At 36.8% G+C, this 18,640-nt stretch overlaps 1 protein-coding gene across 2 annotated transcripts in view; it reads right to left on the bottom strand.

Annotated features, from left to right (window-relative positions):
- Positions 1–18,640, bottom strand: part of PLCL1 (phospholipase C like 1 (inactive)) — a 369,453-nt gene that overhangs the window by 69,539 nt on the left and 281,274 nt on the right. For both annotated transcript variants that reach the window (XM_055397811.2, XM_088828575.1), the window contains exons 2-3: positions 6,255–8,729; positions 3,366–3,569 (exon numbers count right to left, since the gene is read on the bottom strand). In XM_055397811.2, coding sequence (XP_055253786.1) covers positions 3,366–3,569; positions 6,255–8,729 — 2,679 coding nt within the window. The remainder of the gene's footprint in view (positions 1–3,365; positions 3,570–6,254; positions 8,730–18,640) is intronic.

Here is an 18,640-nt window from a genome sequence, read left to right on the forward strand (position 1 = left end):
AATCCTTTATCAGTTGCTTCATTTGCTATTATTTTCTCCCATTCTGAAGGCTGTCTTCTCACCTTGCTTAGAGTTTCCTTTGCTGTGCAGAAGCTTTTGATTTTAATTAGGTCCCATTTGTTTATTTTTGCTTTTATTTCCGATATTCTGGGAGGATCCTGCTGTGATTTATGTCGGAGAGTGTTTTGCCTACGTTCTCCTCTAGGAGTTTTATAGTTTCTGGTCTTACATTTAGATCTTTAATCCATTTTGAGTTTATTTTGGTGTATGGTGTTAGGAAGTGTTCTAGTTTCATTCTTTTACAAGTGGCTGACCAGTTTTCCCAGCACCACTTGTTAAAGAGACTGTCTTTTCTCCATTTTATATTCTTGCCTCCTTTGTCGAAGATAAGGTGTCCATAGGAGCGTGGGTTTATCTCTGGGCTTTCTATTTTGTTCCATTGATCTATATTTCTGTCTTTATGCCAGTACCATACTGTCTTGATGACTGTGGCTTTGTAATAGAGCCTGAAGTCCGGCAGGTTAATTCCCCCAGTTTCATTCTTCTTCCTCAAGATTGCTTTGGCTATTCGAGGTTTTTTGTATTTCCATACAAATTGTGAGATTATTTGTTCTAGTTCTGTGAAAAATATTGTTGGTAGCTTGATAGGGATTGCACTGAATGTATAAATTACTTTGGGTAGTATACTCATTTTTACAATATTTATTCTTCCAATCCACGAACACGGTATATTTCTCCATCTATTCGTGTCCTCTTTTCTTCTAGTTGTTTTTGAATGATAAAATAGTATCATTTTCTTCCTTAACATCTATTTTTATTCAATTATGAAAGTTAGGTTCATTGTTCAGAGCTTGGTAAATACAGAAAAAACATAGAAAAGCATGTGCAAGAAAATAAAACTCATTCTCGTTATTTAAAAATAATCACTACCAATACCCTGCTAACATTTTTGATGTATATTCATACAAATACAATTTAAATGCTATAATGTATATTTTTTTGCAACCAGACTCTCTCACAAAACATACTATGAGGAGGTCTTCACATCATCAAATATTCTTCTAACACAATTTTAATGGTTTTAAGGCAGTCCATAATATGGCTTACTATATTTTATTTAACTTATCCCTCTGAAGTGAAGTTAAAGTCACTCAATCACATCCGACTCTTTGCAACCCCATGGACTATATGGTCCATGGAATTCTCCAGGCCAGAATACTGGCATGGGTAGCCTTTTCCTTCTCCAGAGTACCTTCCCAACCCAGGGATTGAATCCAGGTCTTCCTCATTGCAGGCGGATTCTTTATCAGCTGAGCCGCAAGGGAAGTCCCACTTATCCCTCTATGTTGACATTATTAACCACAGATGTTTATGTACACATCTGTTGGCTTAGAGTAATCCCTGGATATGAAATACATGGATCAAATAGGATAATCATTTTAAATTATTTTGCCAAATCCCCCCCAAATTTACCAATTTATCTTCCCACTAGAGGTAGATGGATGATAGTATTCATGTACTTAAGAGGTACTATTTTAAAAAGAAAAAAGTTGCCACCTTGATGGAGAGGAGAAGTATCTCATTAAATTTCTTTAATATCTTAAATTTAAAACTGATTTTAGTGTTAAACATGTTTTGGGGGCTTCCCAGGTGGTAATGAACCTGCCTGTCAATGCAGGAGACATAAGAGCTTCAGTTTGATCCCTGGTAGGGGAGATCCCCTGGAGAAGGGCATGGCAACTCACTCCAATATTCTTGCCTGGAGAATCCCCATAGACAGAGGAGCCTGGTGGGCTACAGTCCGTAAGGTGGCAAAGAGTCGGACACAACTTAGCACAGAGCACAGCATGTTTTTAAATTTTCATTATTTTTGAGGGAGCGGAGATACATAAATTGCCTGTTCACCTCTGAAGCAAAGACTACTTGTCCCCTAACATCTATTCTCTATTTTTTAGTAACAGAAGAAATTATTTTTAGTTGAGCACATAGCCCTTTAAAATAAAGATATTTCTGGGTTTCCCTGGTGGCTCACTGGTAAAAAAAAAAAAAACAAAAAAAACAACCCTGCTAATTCCAGAGACATTGGGTTCAATCCCTGATTCAAGAAGATCCCACATGCTGCAGAGCAACTGAGCCCAGGCACCACACCTATTGAACCTATGCTCTAGAGTCAGGGAGCCACAACTACTGAGCCCAAGTGCCGCAACTACTGAAGCCCGTGCACCCTAGAACCCATGCTGTGCAACAAGAAAAGCCATCACAATGAGCAGCCTGTACGCTGCAACTAGAGAAAAGCCCACCCTGCAATGAAGACCCGGTCTAGTCATAAATAAATTAACTAAATAATATTTTAAAAATTAAAAAATAAACAAAGATATTTCCCACTCTCATTTGCAGGTATATGTGTCGAAGTGTCACCTCCCAGTTGATGAAATAAAATGTGATGTACATTTTTTCATGTCCTTAAAGGGAAAGAATAGTGCCCTCTTTTTCCTCTTCATCATTCCTGATGGTTCGAATGCAGATATTATGGCTGGAGCTTCAACAGCCATTTTGGGCCCTGAGGATGGTCTAGAGATGATGGAGCAGAAAACTAGAGGGAGCCTAAGTTCCTAAGAATTTTATAGAAATGTCACCCTGAATGGCTGTGAGAGTTTTATGTGAGAGACTGTAGTTTTAAAGCATGATTGGTTTGCATTTTTAGTTTTGAGAAGCTGAACTTAACCCTGACTGATACAAGATTTTTTTTTCTCATTTTTTCTTATTGATTTTTAAATGCTATTTCTATTTTAAGATTATTTACACTTCATCTGGTGCACCTGTCACAAATTTTTCCAATTCTTCATTTGGTCTTAATTTTATTATGGAGTTAGGATTTGCAAAAATATCATTATTCTTAAATTTACTTGATATTTAAATTCCATTATATATTCTGAAAAATCAGATAACAGTATTAGCCTAGAAATATAAATTCCAGAGAATTATTTTGTCTCAACCATCATAAGGCAGTACTGAGGCATAATTTTACTTCTTCCAGGCATGCGATTAAATGGTTATTTTGCAGGCTAAAGTTATTTAGATAATGAGAAATTATGTATACTTTTGAGCTCTTAGTCAAAATTTATTCTTTGCTAAAGCAGAGATTTTCCAGTTTTAATCCATGGAGCTCTGGGTTCAAAACATTGTCTCAGCACCTAAGCTCTACTGGGGCTTAGGTGGAGCTGAGTGGGCCACTTCTGCTTGGCACCCCCAGTCAAGGTTTTAAAGGCAGTCACTCTGTGTTACTCACTGAAGTTTCATAAAAGAGGCCCTGCAATATGATTTCCTCCCACACAGACAAGAAACAGAGAGTAACACTTTCCTACCAGATCATAAGCAGCTAGCATCTTTTTCTGCATATCTGGAATTGCCCCCAGAGGCTCTAGATAAGGAAAGCTGTCTTTCATCACAAGAGAGACGGAGGGAGTATTGTCACTGGTGATGAGCCGAGAAGACAGGGTCAACAGGCACTGCTTCAGACTGGCAATTGGAGGAAGTCCACACAATTCCTTAACAGACACTATGGCATTCTGTGTGGGAGAAAACATAGAATTACACTTCTGACCACAGGACACCATCCTGAGCACTTCCAGTACACAAAAGTACATTCACTAGAAGTATACCCTTAAACACATATGTAATTTGAAGCAAACTGAAGTATAACCAACCCGAAATACTATAATATATATGGAGATAACACACAGAGCTAATTCACAATTACATTTCATCTTTCCCAACTTTTAACAACTGCTACAAATATGCCGCAAAGCAAAGCAGATTATGACCTAAAGTTACACAGTACTTTTCAAAGCAGGGCTTTGGAATATCTGAAATATTCTGGACAATGCATACAAGTTAACATTGAATAATCATGAATATATTATTAAATCTATATCATGATGATCATAAAAGCATGTCACTGATTGTACATTGGAGTGCATTTCCTTTGAGATTTTTCCCATAAGATAGCAGGCTGCTATTGCTCGTCACCCTCTTTTCACATAACCATCAACGGTATCCCTTTGTCACTCCATCAGAAATGCACCTGACAGACGTGCATAAAACACATTTTATGTAAAGCTACATTTGTCCATGTGACAGGCATTTAAAAGAATATTTGAAATAGCAATTATGCCTATTAACAATGAACAATACCTAACCTAGCATGCCTCATGAATTTAGTGACAATGATGGCATTCATTTTTATACTAATTAGGCTCTAAATAACTCTTTATGTTGAAATGAGATGTTATGCTAACAGAAAAACTTTATCCATAGCCAAATCTCCTTAATATGTATTTTAAACATATAATACATGCAAATGATATATTTCAAGAATTATATGGAATTGTACAAAATCTATTTCAAATATATAAACTTAAGTGTAGAAATGACTAACTAATCTAACACAGGGGTTTATAATGGTTGCAGAATTATGTCAGAAAAAGCCAGATAGATAACGCTAATATTTGGAACCTATTTTTATAATAGTGGTTAAGGCAACCCACTGCCAATCATACGTTTACAATCTAAGTATTTTTATGTAACATAGTATTTTCCATTATAGCAATTTAAAATTGATTTTAAACCCATTCCAGAATTTCTCTGTGAAATAATGTAAAAATAAAGTTTTCACCAAGTCATGGTGTGCTGTTCCGCATTAGGTGACTGAGAATCATAAATGATTATTGGGTTTTGGTGGTGGCTAATTCTGTATTTAAAGCTCAACATTCCCATTTATTAAATGCAATATTGGGAAAATTACTTAACCTCTTCAAGCTTGTTTGCTATTTTGAATGTAGGGATTTTTGGTGGTTACTATAAAAATGTTAACTAAAGGCAAATAAAATGCATTGAAAAATATTCCTCTCCTTTTTTGCTCTCATACATAGACTGCTGCCACTTCTGCCAAACAAGACCTCCTTGTACCTTGTAGGAACTTATCGAGCATATGTTGTTTGATTGTTTCTCAGTAACATGAGCCTAGAATAAGTATACTAAATAGCATTAAAGAAAATGTTTTCAGCCATCTCTGATTATAAGTATTAATGAAGGCAAGAAAACTGAATTGAATTCCTACATGCTAAGACTGGGTAATTTACATTCACTCTCATTTAATTCTCATAATAATCCTATGATGTAATTATTACTATTTTTCTTATCTTATGAGGAGAAAACTAATGACCATATATCTGAAATAATTTGCTCAAAAATCACACAGTGATAGAATTTAATCCAGAATCCATGTCCTTTCAATTAAAGCACAACACTAAGAAACGACTAAATAGTTTTCAACAAGGTCAAGTGCTGAGTTTTGTTTATTAGTTTTTTGCTTGTTTCATGGAAGATAATTTATTATTGTTGTACACTTAAACAACTAAAAAATAATCTACCCAGGCATTACATGTTTTATATGGCTTTAAATACCCTTCAATGTTCTTATCTGTAAATATTTTTATCTATACTTATAATTAGTATGCATGTGTCTGTATATATAAAATTTTGCATATTACATGCACATATACTATTTTATATTCTTTTTTAATTGTTTCAAATACATATTCCCATATATTAATTTTCTGTGTGCGGAGAGTCGGACACAACTGAGTGACTGAACTGAATTGAACTGAACTGAAGGACATTTAGTGGATATATAAAACATTTTGCTACATTGATTCTCTATTAGTTGATTTAGTTCAGACCAGATTTAAAAAAGCATTCACAATTAGAAACATAAAATATATCTGTTTTACAGAGTTACAAATGTAGGGAAAAAACTTATGGTTACAGGGTGGAGTAAGGGGGAGAGCTAAATTAGATGACTGGAATTAACTACATGCTGCTATATATAAAATAGGTAACTAGTAAGGACCTACTGAATAGCACAGGGAACTCTACTTGATATTCTGATGGCCTATATACGAAAAGGATCTAAAAAAGAATGGATATACATATATTTATAACTGATTCACTTTGCTATACATCTGAATCTAAAACAACATTGTAAATCAACTATACTCCAAGAAAAGTTTTTTAAATATATTTTATCACAGGCAATACTGAACTTAATTCAGCAGTATATGGGTTTACACATCCTCTGTGATAATTTTTTGAGGAATCAGATCATTAGTAAAAACACAACGTTCAACGTTCACTGGTGAGAGAAAGATCAGAAGAAGGAGGGGCAGGGAAGAACAGTATGGGACGTTTCCTACCTGCATATTTTCTCTCATATCTATGGCTTCTCGTAAGGGATGAACTGCTATCTTAAAGATGTCATCTATGGTTTTAAGACCAATATTCCTGAGCATGGTACACTCCCGAACTTTCTTCCCCATTCTCACTGAAAGGCTGCGCTTCTGTGGCTTTCCTCCTCCACTTCTATTAGTTATTGCTATGTGGACAAAAAGAGTTACATGCTCCATGATGTCACCCACAAAGGAACGGAGGGGAACATGCCGATATCCAGGCTGCAAACATTCAAACGGTATTGTATACTGCCCTATAAACTCATCCCCAATGTAGTCATCATCCAGAACCACAAAACGGATCATGGCCAGTTCAGGCAGGTTCACTTGAAACTCAAATGTCTCATCAAAAATAGGATTATCACTGTTTTGTTGTACAGTTTTAGTTCTTTGTTCTGAACAGTCTGCTGGAATTCCATGTATCTCTATACACACATAGGGATCTATGACATCCCCTTTGGCACAAGCTCCCTTGGGCTTTGGAAAGTTTTGACCACTGATAATCTTAATATGCAGCACTAGAGGAGATACCCCAGGTACAATGCCCTTTGTGTTTGCACTGAAGTAAGAAACTTCATCTCGCATGATAGATGGCCTTAGAACATAACCGCAGCCTCCATTCTGAAGAAACCAGCCTGTATGGAGGTCCATCATCGGACCTGGAGTCTGAAAATTCATTGCCACAATCTGACAGCCACAATTCCAAAAGTCCTGTGGATTCAGGTTACTGGAATCAATTCTCATGGCGCTTGGATAGATTCGTGATAAGAACTTCTTATTATAATTTACAAAATCCTCTGGGTATTCATTTGCAATTCGACTGGCCTCTGTTTCACTAAATGAACAAATTTCCCAATAGTTTTGGCTTTTCATAGATAATTCAAAATCCCTGTACTGAACAGATTTACAGATAGATACCAAGTCAGAGAGCTCCCTACACAGCAAGATCTGTTTCTGCTCACCATTGTAATCTACTGACATCCTTCGAGACATTTCGGCTTCTTCATCTTCATCTGTAACTTCTCCTTCTAAAACATCTGTATCAGAAGGCAATTTCTTTCCTTTCACAATGATCATTCTTTTTAATTTTTCTGGTGACGGGAGGTAGGATTCTGACAGCAAAGGTGCTTCAGTATAGAGTTTACTGCCAAAGACCTTTTTCATCTGTTGGACCATTACCTTCTGCTGTGGTAGGGAGCAGTGATTCCCCAAGCAAAGAATGAGTGGGTATTCAGAAGCCACAAAGGCAAATTTATTTATCACCTCTATGACACTTCGAAAGGAAAGGTGTGTTGTCATGTTGTTTCGATTACAAAGGATTGGTTCGTTGTCTGAGCCATCATTTACATCAAGTTCAATGCTGCGACAGCCCATTTTCAAAGCTCTAACATACCCGTTAATATCAGCTGGCCCCCTGAACTGGTCTTCAATGAGATAGGTGTTGTGAGAGGCATTGATGTAATAGTGAGATAAAGGCTGGGTCATGTCTTGGGCAACCTTATTTTGTTCAGGATCAAAAATGTTACATTCTGGTGACAACAAATACTGCGTAAAGCCATCAATTGCAAGAAACCCTTTCTGACGTCCTTCTTCGGAAAGCTCATATCTCCGAATAATGTCTAAGCACATGTCCTCAGTGATATGGGTGACTCCTTGCTCAGCTTCCAAAAACAGCATGAGATCATTGGCATCCAAATATTCTTTGTTTTTCGATATCTGCACAAGTAAGAAATACACCTCTGGCCTGGTGCAAAGTTCACAAAAAGCTTCGCAAAACTCCTCTTCTGTCACTCGAGTTGTCAGTTTTTCTTTGCTCTTCTGGATTTCTTTAAATTTTAGCCTAATCTTGGACTCCTTCAGGGTAGGGTTGAGTTGTTTTATTAACTCTACGGAGGTGTCTTCCAACATAATTCCATTCCCATCGATGTCTGCTGCTTCAAACACTGTCTTCAACCACATGAACCTTGGTGTGTTCTGGTTGCCCTCCATAAAATCGAGGGGTTGCTTACTTCGAGAAACCAGATACCGCAACCCTGACACCCAGATGTTTGCTACGTCCGCTGAATTGGCCACTAAGTCCAGAGACTCGTAGTTTTCCCCATGGAGTATGGAAAAGGCACAATCCTCACAAATCTGGTCAGCAAGGCCATTGTTTCTAAATGTTTCTGTGTTCTTCCCTAGTCGAATCTCTTTTATGGCAGAAATATCAAGCTTAGCTTTCTCGAGGTCTTTCTTGGAAGGTTCCCAGCGAAGAGCCTGCAGGTCTGTGTCCAGAGTGAAGAACCGGTTGTAAATGCGAGAATTCGGCCGTACTTTCTTCAGTTCACAGCCAGCCTGCATGAAACTGATGCAGTCGCTCGCGCTGCTGATTTTCTTTTCTGACGGCATGCTGCTGAAAGACACGGTTTTCTTTCTTCCACCACATTTTTGGTTTGCAGGATCCTGTAAAACAATTTGAAAATAATCAATTTACTTTACAAAATAAACAAATTCAGTAACACCCTACAACTCCTCAGATTCCATTCAGATATTATGATTATTTGGACAAAAGCTGGCCTAAACTTTACTTTCATGTTGTTTCAGAAAGAAGAAATTGCCCCCAAAATTGAGATTATTAGGTTCAGGAAAAACCTATTTTTTCAATGTCTGTGTGTTCTTTGAAATGAAATTAACTACAAATCACTTTGTTCATTAAAGCAGATTTCCTAAGATCTTCTACCTGTTGGTACTTAAATAACCTTACTCAGTCCCTATAGATATATGAAACAAATAAAACTAAATTTCTTTAAAAAGTTGTCTTCATTTACACTTTGTTACAGTTTAATTTTTATACTAAAAATTAGTTCAAATAAAAAATTTTACCTTACCATACATCAAAAAGTCCTTACAATATACCTTAATAACAACAACAAAATCACTTTTTTTCCTCAAACTATTTTGAAGAATTAAGGCATCTTGAAAGTCAGATTCAGAATGAAGAGTAAACAATAACTCTCATTTGAGCAATCTTTCAATATAAATGAACATTATAATAGAGGAAATGATTTAAATGAACATTATGATAGAGTTGCCATATGATTTGGCAATCCCACTCCTGGGTATATATCGAAAGAAAACTAAATTCAAAATGATACATGCACCCCAATGGTCAGAATAGCACTATTTACAACAGCCAAGATAGAGTAGCAACCCACATGTCCATAGACAGAGGAATGGATGAAGAAGAGTTGGCATATATAAATAAACACAGTGGAATACTACTCAGTATTAATAAAATAATGCCATTTGTAGCAACATGCGTAGACCTAGAGATTATCATACTAAGTGAAGTTAAGTCAGAAAGAAAAGACAAATACCATATGATATCACTTATACGTGAAATTTAAAATATGATACAAATAAAGTGTGAGGTGAAAGCGGCTCAGTCATGTCTGACTCTTTGCGACCCCATGGACTATACAGTCCATGGAATTCTCCAGGCCAGAATACTGGAGTGGTTAGCCATTCCCTTCTCCAGGGGATCTTCCCAACCCAGGGATCGAACCCAGGTCTCCTGCATTTCAGGCAGATACTTTACCAGTTGAGCCACAAAGGAAGCCCAATACAAATGAACTTATTTACAAAACAAAAACAGACTCACAGACATAGAAAACCAACTTATGACTACCAAAGGGTTAAGGGGATGGGGAGGGATAAATTAGAATTTGGGGATTAAAAGATACAAACTACTATATATAAAATAGATAAACAAAAAGATCCTACTGTATAGCATAGGGAACTATATTCAAACTCCTATAATAAATCACTATGAAAAAATATACATTATGTGTATATATATATATATTTATATCTGAATCATTTGCTGTACACCAGAAACTAAGACAACATTATAAATCAACTATACTTCAAAAAGAAAATAAAAATAAATGGACATTCAGACCTACCTTTCAGTATAAGGCTATTAACAGACACTGCTTAGAACAAAACAGAATGACTTCACTAATTTTTAAGGTTCTTCTGTTCCGACCAAAGACTCAAATTAATAACGCTCCCAATCACATTATCAATTCAGATAATTCTCCCCAGAACAAATTTCCCAAAAGTACCTTAGTGCATGTTTATAATAGCCAATTTTATAAAGCATATCAAAGAGGCAGTGAAGTATAGAGAGCCAAAGGCACGGTCCTTAGGGCAAAAATGACTAGTCTCAAGTTGGTTTTATTCCATTCACTAGTGACCTTGGGTAAGTGACTTAGCCTCTCTGAATCTTAATTTCTGCTTTTAAGTAGGAACTAATGATCATTAAGTATGATAGAACATTATTGTAAAACTCAAAAGAGAAAATGTTCAAGAATATTTTTTGTAAGGTTAACCTTTTTGAAGGGAAAGGAACATTTCCTTATATATCTGGTCTCTGTAGGACTGTCAGTAGGCACCAACCAGGATATTGGTGGTTATCCAGAAGTTGATTCACTCCTGACCTATGAGCATTTAAAAAAAATCTTCAATGATAAAATGAAAATGTTTAAAAACAGTCATATGATATGACTATTTTAAACACTGAAAAGTGTAGCCAAAGTAGTCTAGGCTGTTTTCCTTCACTGGCATTCTTTTAAAACACGATAGAATCTCTCCTCTAGGATCTCTTTTAATTGAAGTTTTGCCTGTAAGAGTCTCCCTATCTTGTGATTCAGAAAAAGGCAGGATGGTTTATTATTCAACTGACTAAAACTTTGCCTGGAAAAAGGAAACAGAATTTGCTTTAGTTATGGGATGTTGGGAGGATGATTCATTAACTCAAATATATATCTGATCTTTAAGTGACAAAGATTAGTCAATTTAGATTAGAGGTTATTTTCTCTTGGTGCTCTGGCATTTAAAAACTTACTCCTATTTCTCTATAGAGTTGTTATTTTTAATTACCCCACAGTGGTCAATTTCCTCATTTTTATGTTAAAAAAACCCATAAATTTTCAGCTGCTTATACGCAGATGCACTATTAAAACACATTTGAACACATATAAATTCGTCACAGCCACATGCTCAGAAAAATCAGATATTTGTATTTTCCCTCACTTTCAAGGCAGGAACCTAATGGTACTGCTGAGATGGGATTAATCTACCAAGTAAAATACTGAGAGAAGCTGTGAATTGTGATGGTAAATTAAACTGTGACTCAGTTTTCAAAACTACCATTTCACTAGACCTTTAAATAATGAGAAATTTCACATTAAAATTTATTTTTATATAAGTATATCATGTTCCAAATAAGATAATTGTCAACAGAGTTATAAAACCTATAATAGTTTCCAACAAAGCCTAAACGGGAAATCAGTGTTCCTCTGAATGTACATTTATAGTTCCTGTACCCTATACATGGTATTACACCATCCTTCCCAACAGTCTAAGCACCACCATTGACTTCAGCCACTATTTGTTTATGAGAACAAAACTACTGCTATCAGAAAAGCTTTCTCTTATAAGCCTCTCTTCTTTATGGTGATATCTTCTTATATCAAAATTTTCTCTCCTAGGAAGGTAAGTCTTCAAGAAATAAATGTTTTATATCTACCCTACAAAAGAATTCATCTGCCTCATAATGCTTATTTCTTGCCTTGACCTGTAACTTTTACATAATTATAAAACTTAACCTAAAATGGCTTAAAACTTAGAACTAGTGGAAAAGATATGATCTTAGGTTGTCATCTTAAAAAGGACAAAATGTAGTAGTTATGACAAGCCTCCAAATGAGCAAATAAATACATATATATATAATTACATATATTACACAAAAGAATAAATTATTTATAGCTCTTTAAATGTATTTTATTATACTGAAATGGGGGGGAATGTTGAAATAAATCAAATTAATAAACCTATTTCCATAAGTTCCCATTGGCATTTGTTCTCTGAATCCAATAAAGCCAGATATGTTGCAAGTTCCTTAACAGTACTCAGCAAACAAAATCATTTTTCATCAGAGCACATTGATAAACCCCATAGAGAACTTTGCTTATTTAATGTAAGCACAGTTTGGGGTCTCAATAATGAATTATTTCAATATAATAAGTTTTTAAAAGTATACTAAAGCAGTACAAAAATGTGAATGCACACAATGCCATAGAACTGTACATTTTTAAATGGTAAACTTTATGTTATGCTTATTTTATCACAAAAAAGAGCATATTGAAGCATTGTACAAAAATTTAAGAGTAAAGGAAAATACCCATGTTTTCCTACCTCTGACCTGACAAGCATATTTAAGCAACTAATTGTAATACAATATATTCTTTCCATTTTTTTTGGTAAGCTGTTATTAAGAGAATGATGATTCTTCATTAAAATAAAACAAATTTACAAAAATTTTAAGAATAACGATCAAAACACCAGTTGTCAAACTGTGACTAGAATCTTGTTTCATAATACAGAAATCCAGCTACATAAATGCAGATACACTAAAGTGACATTCACTTTTCTTTTTTAGTAAAAGAGGGGGGAAAACATTTATTTCTGAATAGTTCTCCTAAGAAAGTCTCCAAATAAAAATTTAATAAACTATAACTAAAAGACAAAGAAAAATATAGGCACATAAATCTTATTTTCACCACAGGAAGCCTATCTTGTTCTTACAGATAACCTATGAACTATAATCCCATACTAATGATATTCATCCCAGTTTTATGAACTTCCAAGCAATATTCAGAAAAAGTTTAGTTGATACATGAAACTTTCAAGGGATTGTAGACAATATAATCTAGGACCCAAATGAGCCCCAACAATGGATGCTGGTCCCATTCTTCATTCATTCAACAAACAATCCTTCGTGCTAAGGATTAGCACGTTTAAGAGTTTTTCTGGAGCAACTGATGAAGTTTCATTTTTATCTTACATAGATCACTTTAGATGTGCACTCGAAGGATTTGATACAGACGAAACTGAAGATGGTGCAGTAGGTGAGTATTACAGCATTAAAGGAAAAAGATGTGACTTCCTGAGGTAGATCACTAACAAAAGGAATGGAGGGAAGTGAGAAGTATTGAGAAACAGGAGGTAAAATCAGAAGTTCTTGACTCAACCTAGGATGACTCCTAGGTTTCTGGCTTGAATGAAAGGTGAATGGAATACTGCTAATAGATAGGAAATACAAGGAGAGGTAAAGCTGAAGAGGAAGTAAGTTTACTTTGTGTTATGGTGGTTTTCAGATGACCACAGGCCACCCAGGTCAAGAGGCTGGGAAGAGGAGAAGACCTAAAGCAAAAAAAAAAAAAACAGTCTAAGGGGTAAAAGAACCAGGAGCATGAGTCTCACAGAAAAGAGCAAGTAAAAGATTTGAAGGAGCAGGTCTGGAAAGTAAGATGTTAAAATGGCTTACTGGATTCAGTCATTAACATATTTACTGGTAATTTTAATAAGAGAATGTTTCATGTTGTCTTCAAAATGATGAGGATGGTGACAGGGGTGACAACCAAACTGCAACCTGAAAATAGTTGGAAGCAAAGAGTTCCAGAAAAGAAGAGCAGATGCAAAGTTCCATCGGTGGGAAAGAGGATCAGGATAACTATAGTACAATAAGTGAGGGGTAGTGTGGCCACAGATGAGAATGAAAAAGCAGGCAGAGGTTGAGAGCAATAAGTCAAGAGAAGGCTACCCTCATATTACTGGCTTTATTGACTTATACTGGTGACAGTTTAAGAAATGGATTCCAAGTGTAGTGTATGCATATGCATTGTATGTAATGTATACTTACATCTAGAGCGTCCTGTCCAATGGGCCTATGCCCAAATCCACAACCATGCCTGAGAGTTAGGTAATCTAGAAAAAAACCCAGCCCCCTACACAAGGCCTAACTCTTCACACAGAACTCAAGGAGAGGCAAAGGTGGTGTCCTCACTACGTCTGTTGCCTTCAAGTTTCAAATAAAGGAAGATTGCAACTGTAGAATCACATCATTCCTTTCACATTAACATTTCCAAAGCTATTTTCTCACAGCAAACTACTTAATGCAAAGTCACAAACAGGTGATATCACTTCCTTATGATGAGCACCATGTGACCCACCTAATGTCACTGTGTGGGACAATGAGGGCGGAGGTCCTGAGACACACTGTTGAGAAGTGGTTGAACTCTGACCCAAGCTCTGTGAACCACGGGCTCAGCCTGGTGGTTCTCACTAAGTGTAGCTGCTAAGCTGAATTTTATTATCCATTAAAAAAGTGTTCATTCTCTACACCGTCTTATAATTCAAGAGAATTAACTAAAGGCAATGCGAAGTTATGCATGCACATATCTATCACCAAATTAAGTTTTATGTCTGTATTTAGCATTACAGTTCATTTATAAAAGGTGATTCCTTTAACATAATGCACTAAAGTCATCCCCTTTAGGAAAACTACTCCACTGTGTATATGCATTGGTGGTGTTAAGAAATTCATTGAGTTATAGGAAGGCTGCTGCTGCTGCTGCTGCTAAGTCACTTCAGTCGTGTCCGACTCTGTGTGACCCCATAGACGGAAGCCCACCAGGCTCCCCTATCCCTGGGATTCTCCAGGCAAGAACACTGGAGTGGGTTGCCATTTCCTTCTCCAATGTGTGAAAGTGAAAAGTGAAAGTGAAGTTGAGTGATCCTCTGAACATTTTTTTTTAATGACACATCTTAAATGACTCTCCTAATCTGAAAGCAAAAATGCTGATTTTCTAAAGGCAAAGATGGAATAAAATGTAGAAAGAGTCCATTTCAGTGTGGATTCTTTATACCTTTTATTTGTTTTGTTGAACAGAGGAAGCTTTCTGTTGTGCCATCATTCTCACTGCCATCATTCACTCATTAGAATTCATTATGACATGACTCTAAGTAAAAGTGATTATCTCAGGCTCTCTACCCAGTTAGGGCTTTTCTACAAATATGATGCTCATTATGCATGTTCCATGAATTAGTTGAAAATACAGTACTCACTTTCGCAAAGATTAACTGAGCACCTACTATGTGCTAGTACCATCCCAGTGATTAGTTATTTAAAATTTATTAATCCCAACACTAATGGCACCTTGAATAAATGTTCTCTTTCCATCATACTTTTAATGTATAGCCTTTATAATTGAAATCTGTAAGTGGAATAATGACAAAATCATCAAATTTAATAAGTCAAACAAAACATATAACAAATGCTTTTAAATAAATAAAAGCAGCTTTAAACAACATTGAGGATGTTTGAGAACCAAGACCATAAAGGGGCACAAGAGCTGATGAAGCAGTATTTAAAAGGAAGTACTAGTAATTAGTCCGTCTAGTCAAGGCTATGGTTTTCCAGTGGTCATGTATGGATGTGAGAGTTGGACTGTGAAGAAAGCTGATCGCCGAAGAATTGATGCTTTTGAACTGTGGTGTTGGAGAAGACTCTTGAGAGTCCCTTGGACTGAAAGGAGATCCAACCAGTCTATCCTAAAGGAGATCAGTCCTGGGTGTTCATTGGAAGGACTGGTGCTGAGGCTGAAACTCCAATACTTTGGCCACCTCATGCGAAGAGTTGACTCACTGGAAAAGACTCTGATGCTGGGAGGGATTGAGGGCAGGAGGAGAAGGGGACAACAGAGGATGAGATCAGCTGGATATCACCGACTCGATGCATATGAGTTTGGGTGAACCCTGGGAGTTGGTGATGGACAGGGAGGCCTGGCGTGCTGCAATTCATGGGGTCGCAAAGAGTCGGACACGACTGAGTGACTGAACTGAACTAGTAATTAAGTATAGCTAAATTATATCTTTACCACTAGGGCATTTATTCGGAGAAGGCAATGGCAAGCCACTCCAGTACTCTTGCCTAGAAAATCCCATGGACAGAGGAGCCTGGTGGGCTACAGTCTATGGGGTCGCTACTAGTGGGACGCAACTGAGCAACTTTACTTTCACTTTTTACTTTCACACATTGGAGAAGGAAATGGCAACCCACTCCAGTGTTCTTGCCTGGAGAATCCCAGGGATGGCGGAGCCTGGTGGGCTGCCATCTCTGGGGTCGCACAGAGTCGGACACAACTGAAGTGACTTAGCATCAGGGCATTTATTGAGATATTTTAAACTGGACAAGAAAAAAAACTAAGCTTTAAAGTGTTCAAAATCTATAAAAAGTCTTAGGCAAAATAGTTTTAAAAATCACTGCCATTTAACAAGAAAACAAATACAACTTTCACATGGAGCTACACTATAACTTTATGCCATGGGGGGAAAGTCTTAAATAACACAACCCTACCTGTGACTCCATTATTCCGAGATGTGCGAGAAAGACCTGGCCACTAACTGCATGGCTTCTAAGAGTTTGCTGCAGAAACCCAGAAGATGGCATCGGTGGGTTTAGTCACACCAAAGTCCTGTTTCCATGTTCTCATAGTAACTGCTAATAGTCAGACTGCAAAGCACTTTATCAACCACAATAGTACTGGATTTTTAATAGGCTAACATTTTTATAATGCTTCCTAAAATAACTGGAACAGCAGAAGCAAGATTATGGAGTCATATTCTGTTAGTTTCATTTGAGAAAAGAGGTTTCCATACTCTCTAGACCATTCTCTAGACCATCTCTAGACTAAAAAGGCTTTGGTTTGAAATTTTCAACAAAACTAGGAAGAAACCAACTCAAAGAAATGGTAAGAATAACAGTAAATAATACCAAAATATCCTTTTCAGTTGACTCAATGGATATGAGTTTGCGAAACTCCGGGAGACAGTGAAGGACAAAGAAACCTGGTGTGCTGTCCAGTCCATGTGTGCTGCATGTTCAGTCGTGTCCACCTCTGTGACCCTATAGACTATAGCCCACCAGATTCCTCTGTCCATGGGATTCTCCAGGCAAGAACACTGGAGTGGGTTGCTATGCACGAGATCTTCCCAACCCAGGGATCAAACCTGCATCGCTTGCATGTCCTGCATTAGCAGGCAGATTCTTTACCACTGCGTCACTTGGGAAGCCCAAGCACTGTAGTCCATGGTGCCACAAAGAGTCGCACGTGACTTAGCAACTGAACAACAACAATCCTTTCCAGATCACAACTTCAAGAACACTATAACCTGATTTATATATTTTAAATACTATGTATGATGTTTGTTCAACAACAGTGGACTAAAGATGAATTACCTCTTCTTGAACTTTATTCTATATACCTTTATCTCTGTGATTCATTCAAGATACAAAATTATAAACCTAATTAAAAATCTCTGACTTTTCATTGCAGATCAATGCACATAGGTAAAAAGCAAAGGTTATTCACCTGTTGGAATTATTTTTTCACTTGTACAGAAATTAAACCCATATGAGTGAGGAGATACGGCTTCAGGTCAATAAAGGCTGGAAGCCTATGTCTCTAGATGTCCGATCATTCTATTATTCCATTGATTCCTGCCATCTCTGTTTCCCCCACAGAATAAGGGCACAAATCCTGTGATTATTTATTATCAAACCTCACTATCTGTTGGACTTTCTATTTTCAACTCTTTAGTTCCCTGCAAGGACACAAGTATAGATGTTCCTATATAGTGTCAACCGCCTTCATGGGAAAAGCCTTGTTTCTCATTTAAATCTTGCCAATCTCCTCTTGCATCCTTCACAATCCACTACTTCATATATAGTTACAAGGTACACCAATGATCCCATTTTTCTAGTAAAAAACATGACTGCTTTCACATGACCTCTATCAGGAGTTGGGGGGAGGGGCAGGGTATCTTGTCCTCAAAATGATTAAAAAAAAAAAACTTGACTGCTTTGAACTAATCCAACTGCTCCATGAAGTATATGTTTTTGCTTATTATAAGTCCCAGGGAACTTTATTACATTACTGTGTCTTGGCAGCACCCATAAGAATGAAATGAAGGGGACACCAATAAAGTTCATCCGACAATTATTCAATGGCTTCTGAAGAATGACATGCTGCTACCAATCCTATTCCTCTAAGACAGATGTCCACCTCACACTCAAACACTACATTTAAAATTCATTGGTAGCCTGTGCAACTCTCAACAGAGGTGCCAAGAACCAAGTGGGCCTGGAGACCAAGATATGATTCTGTCCTTCCTCATGAGACTCCCTACACAGCAGGTCCAGGAATCCTGGTGGAACTTATGCCAGAGCCAACTCCATTGTTTCTGGTGTGAGGATTAATCAGAGGTGCTCTTTAGAGAAGGCAGCACGTCATAGTCCCTACAAAAAGAAAGTCTGTAATGAAGAATATGTAAAATATGCTTTTAATAACTATATTGCTAACACATCTCTTTCAGGGTCCTATTGCAGGGATCAAATATTGGGTTGGCCAAAAGGCTCGTTCAGGTTTTTCTGTAACATCTTACCGAAAAACCCAAATGAACCTTTT

This window comes from Moschus berezovskii, chromosome 2 (assembly GCF_049115385.1).
Source record: "Moschus berezovskii isolate FMDL1 chromosome 2, NW_MosBer_1.0, whole genome shotgun sequence".
Taxonomy (NCBI): domain Eukaryota; kingdom Metazoa; phylum Chordata; class Mammalia; order Artiodactyla; family Moschidae; genus Moschus; species Moschus berezovskii.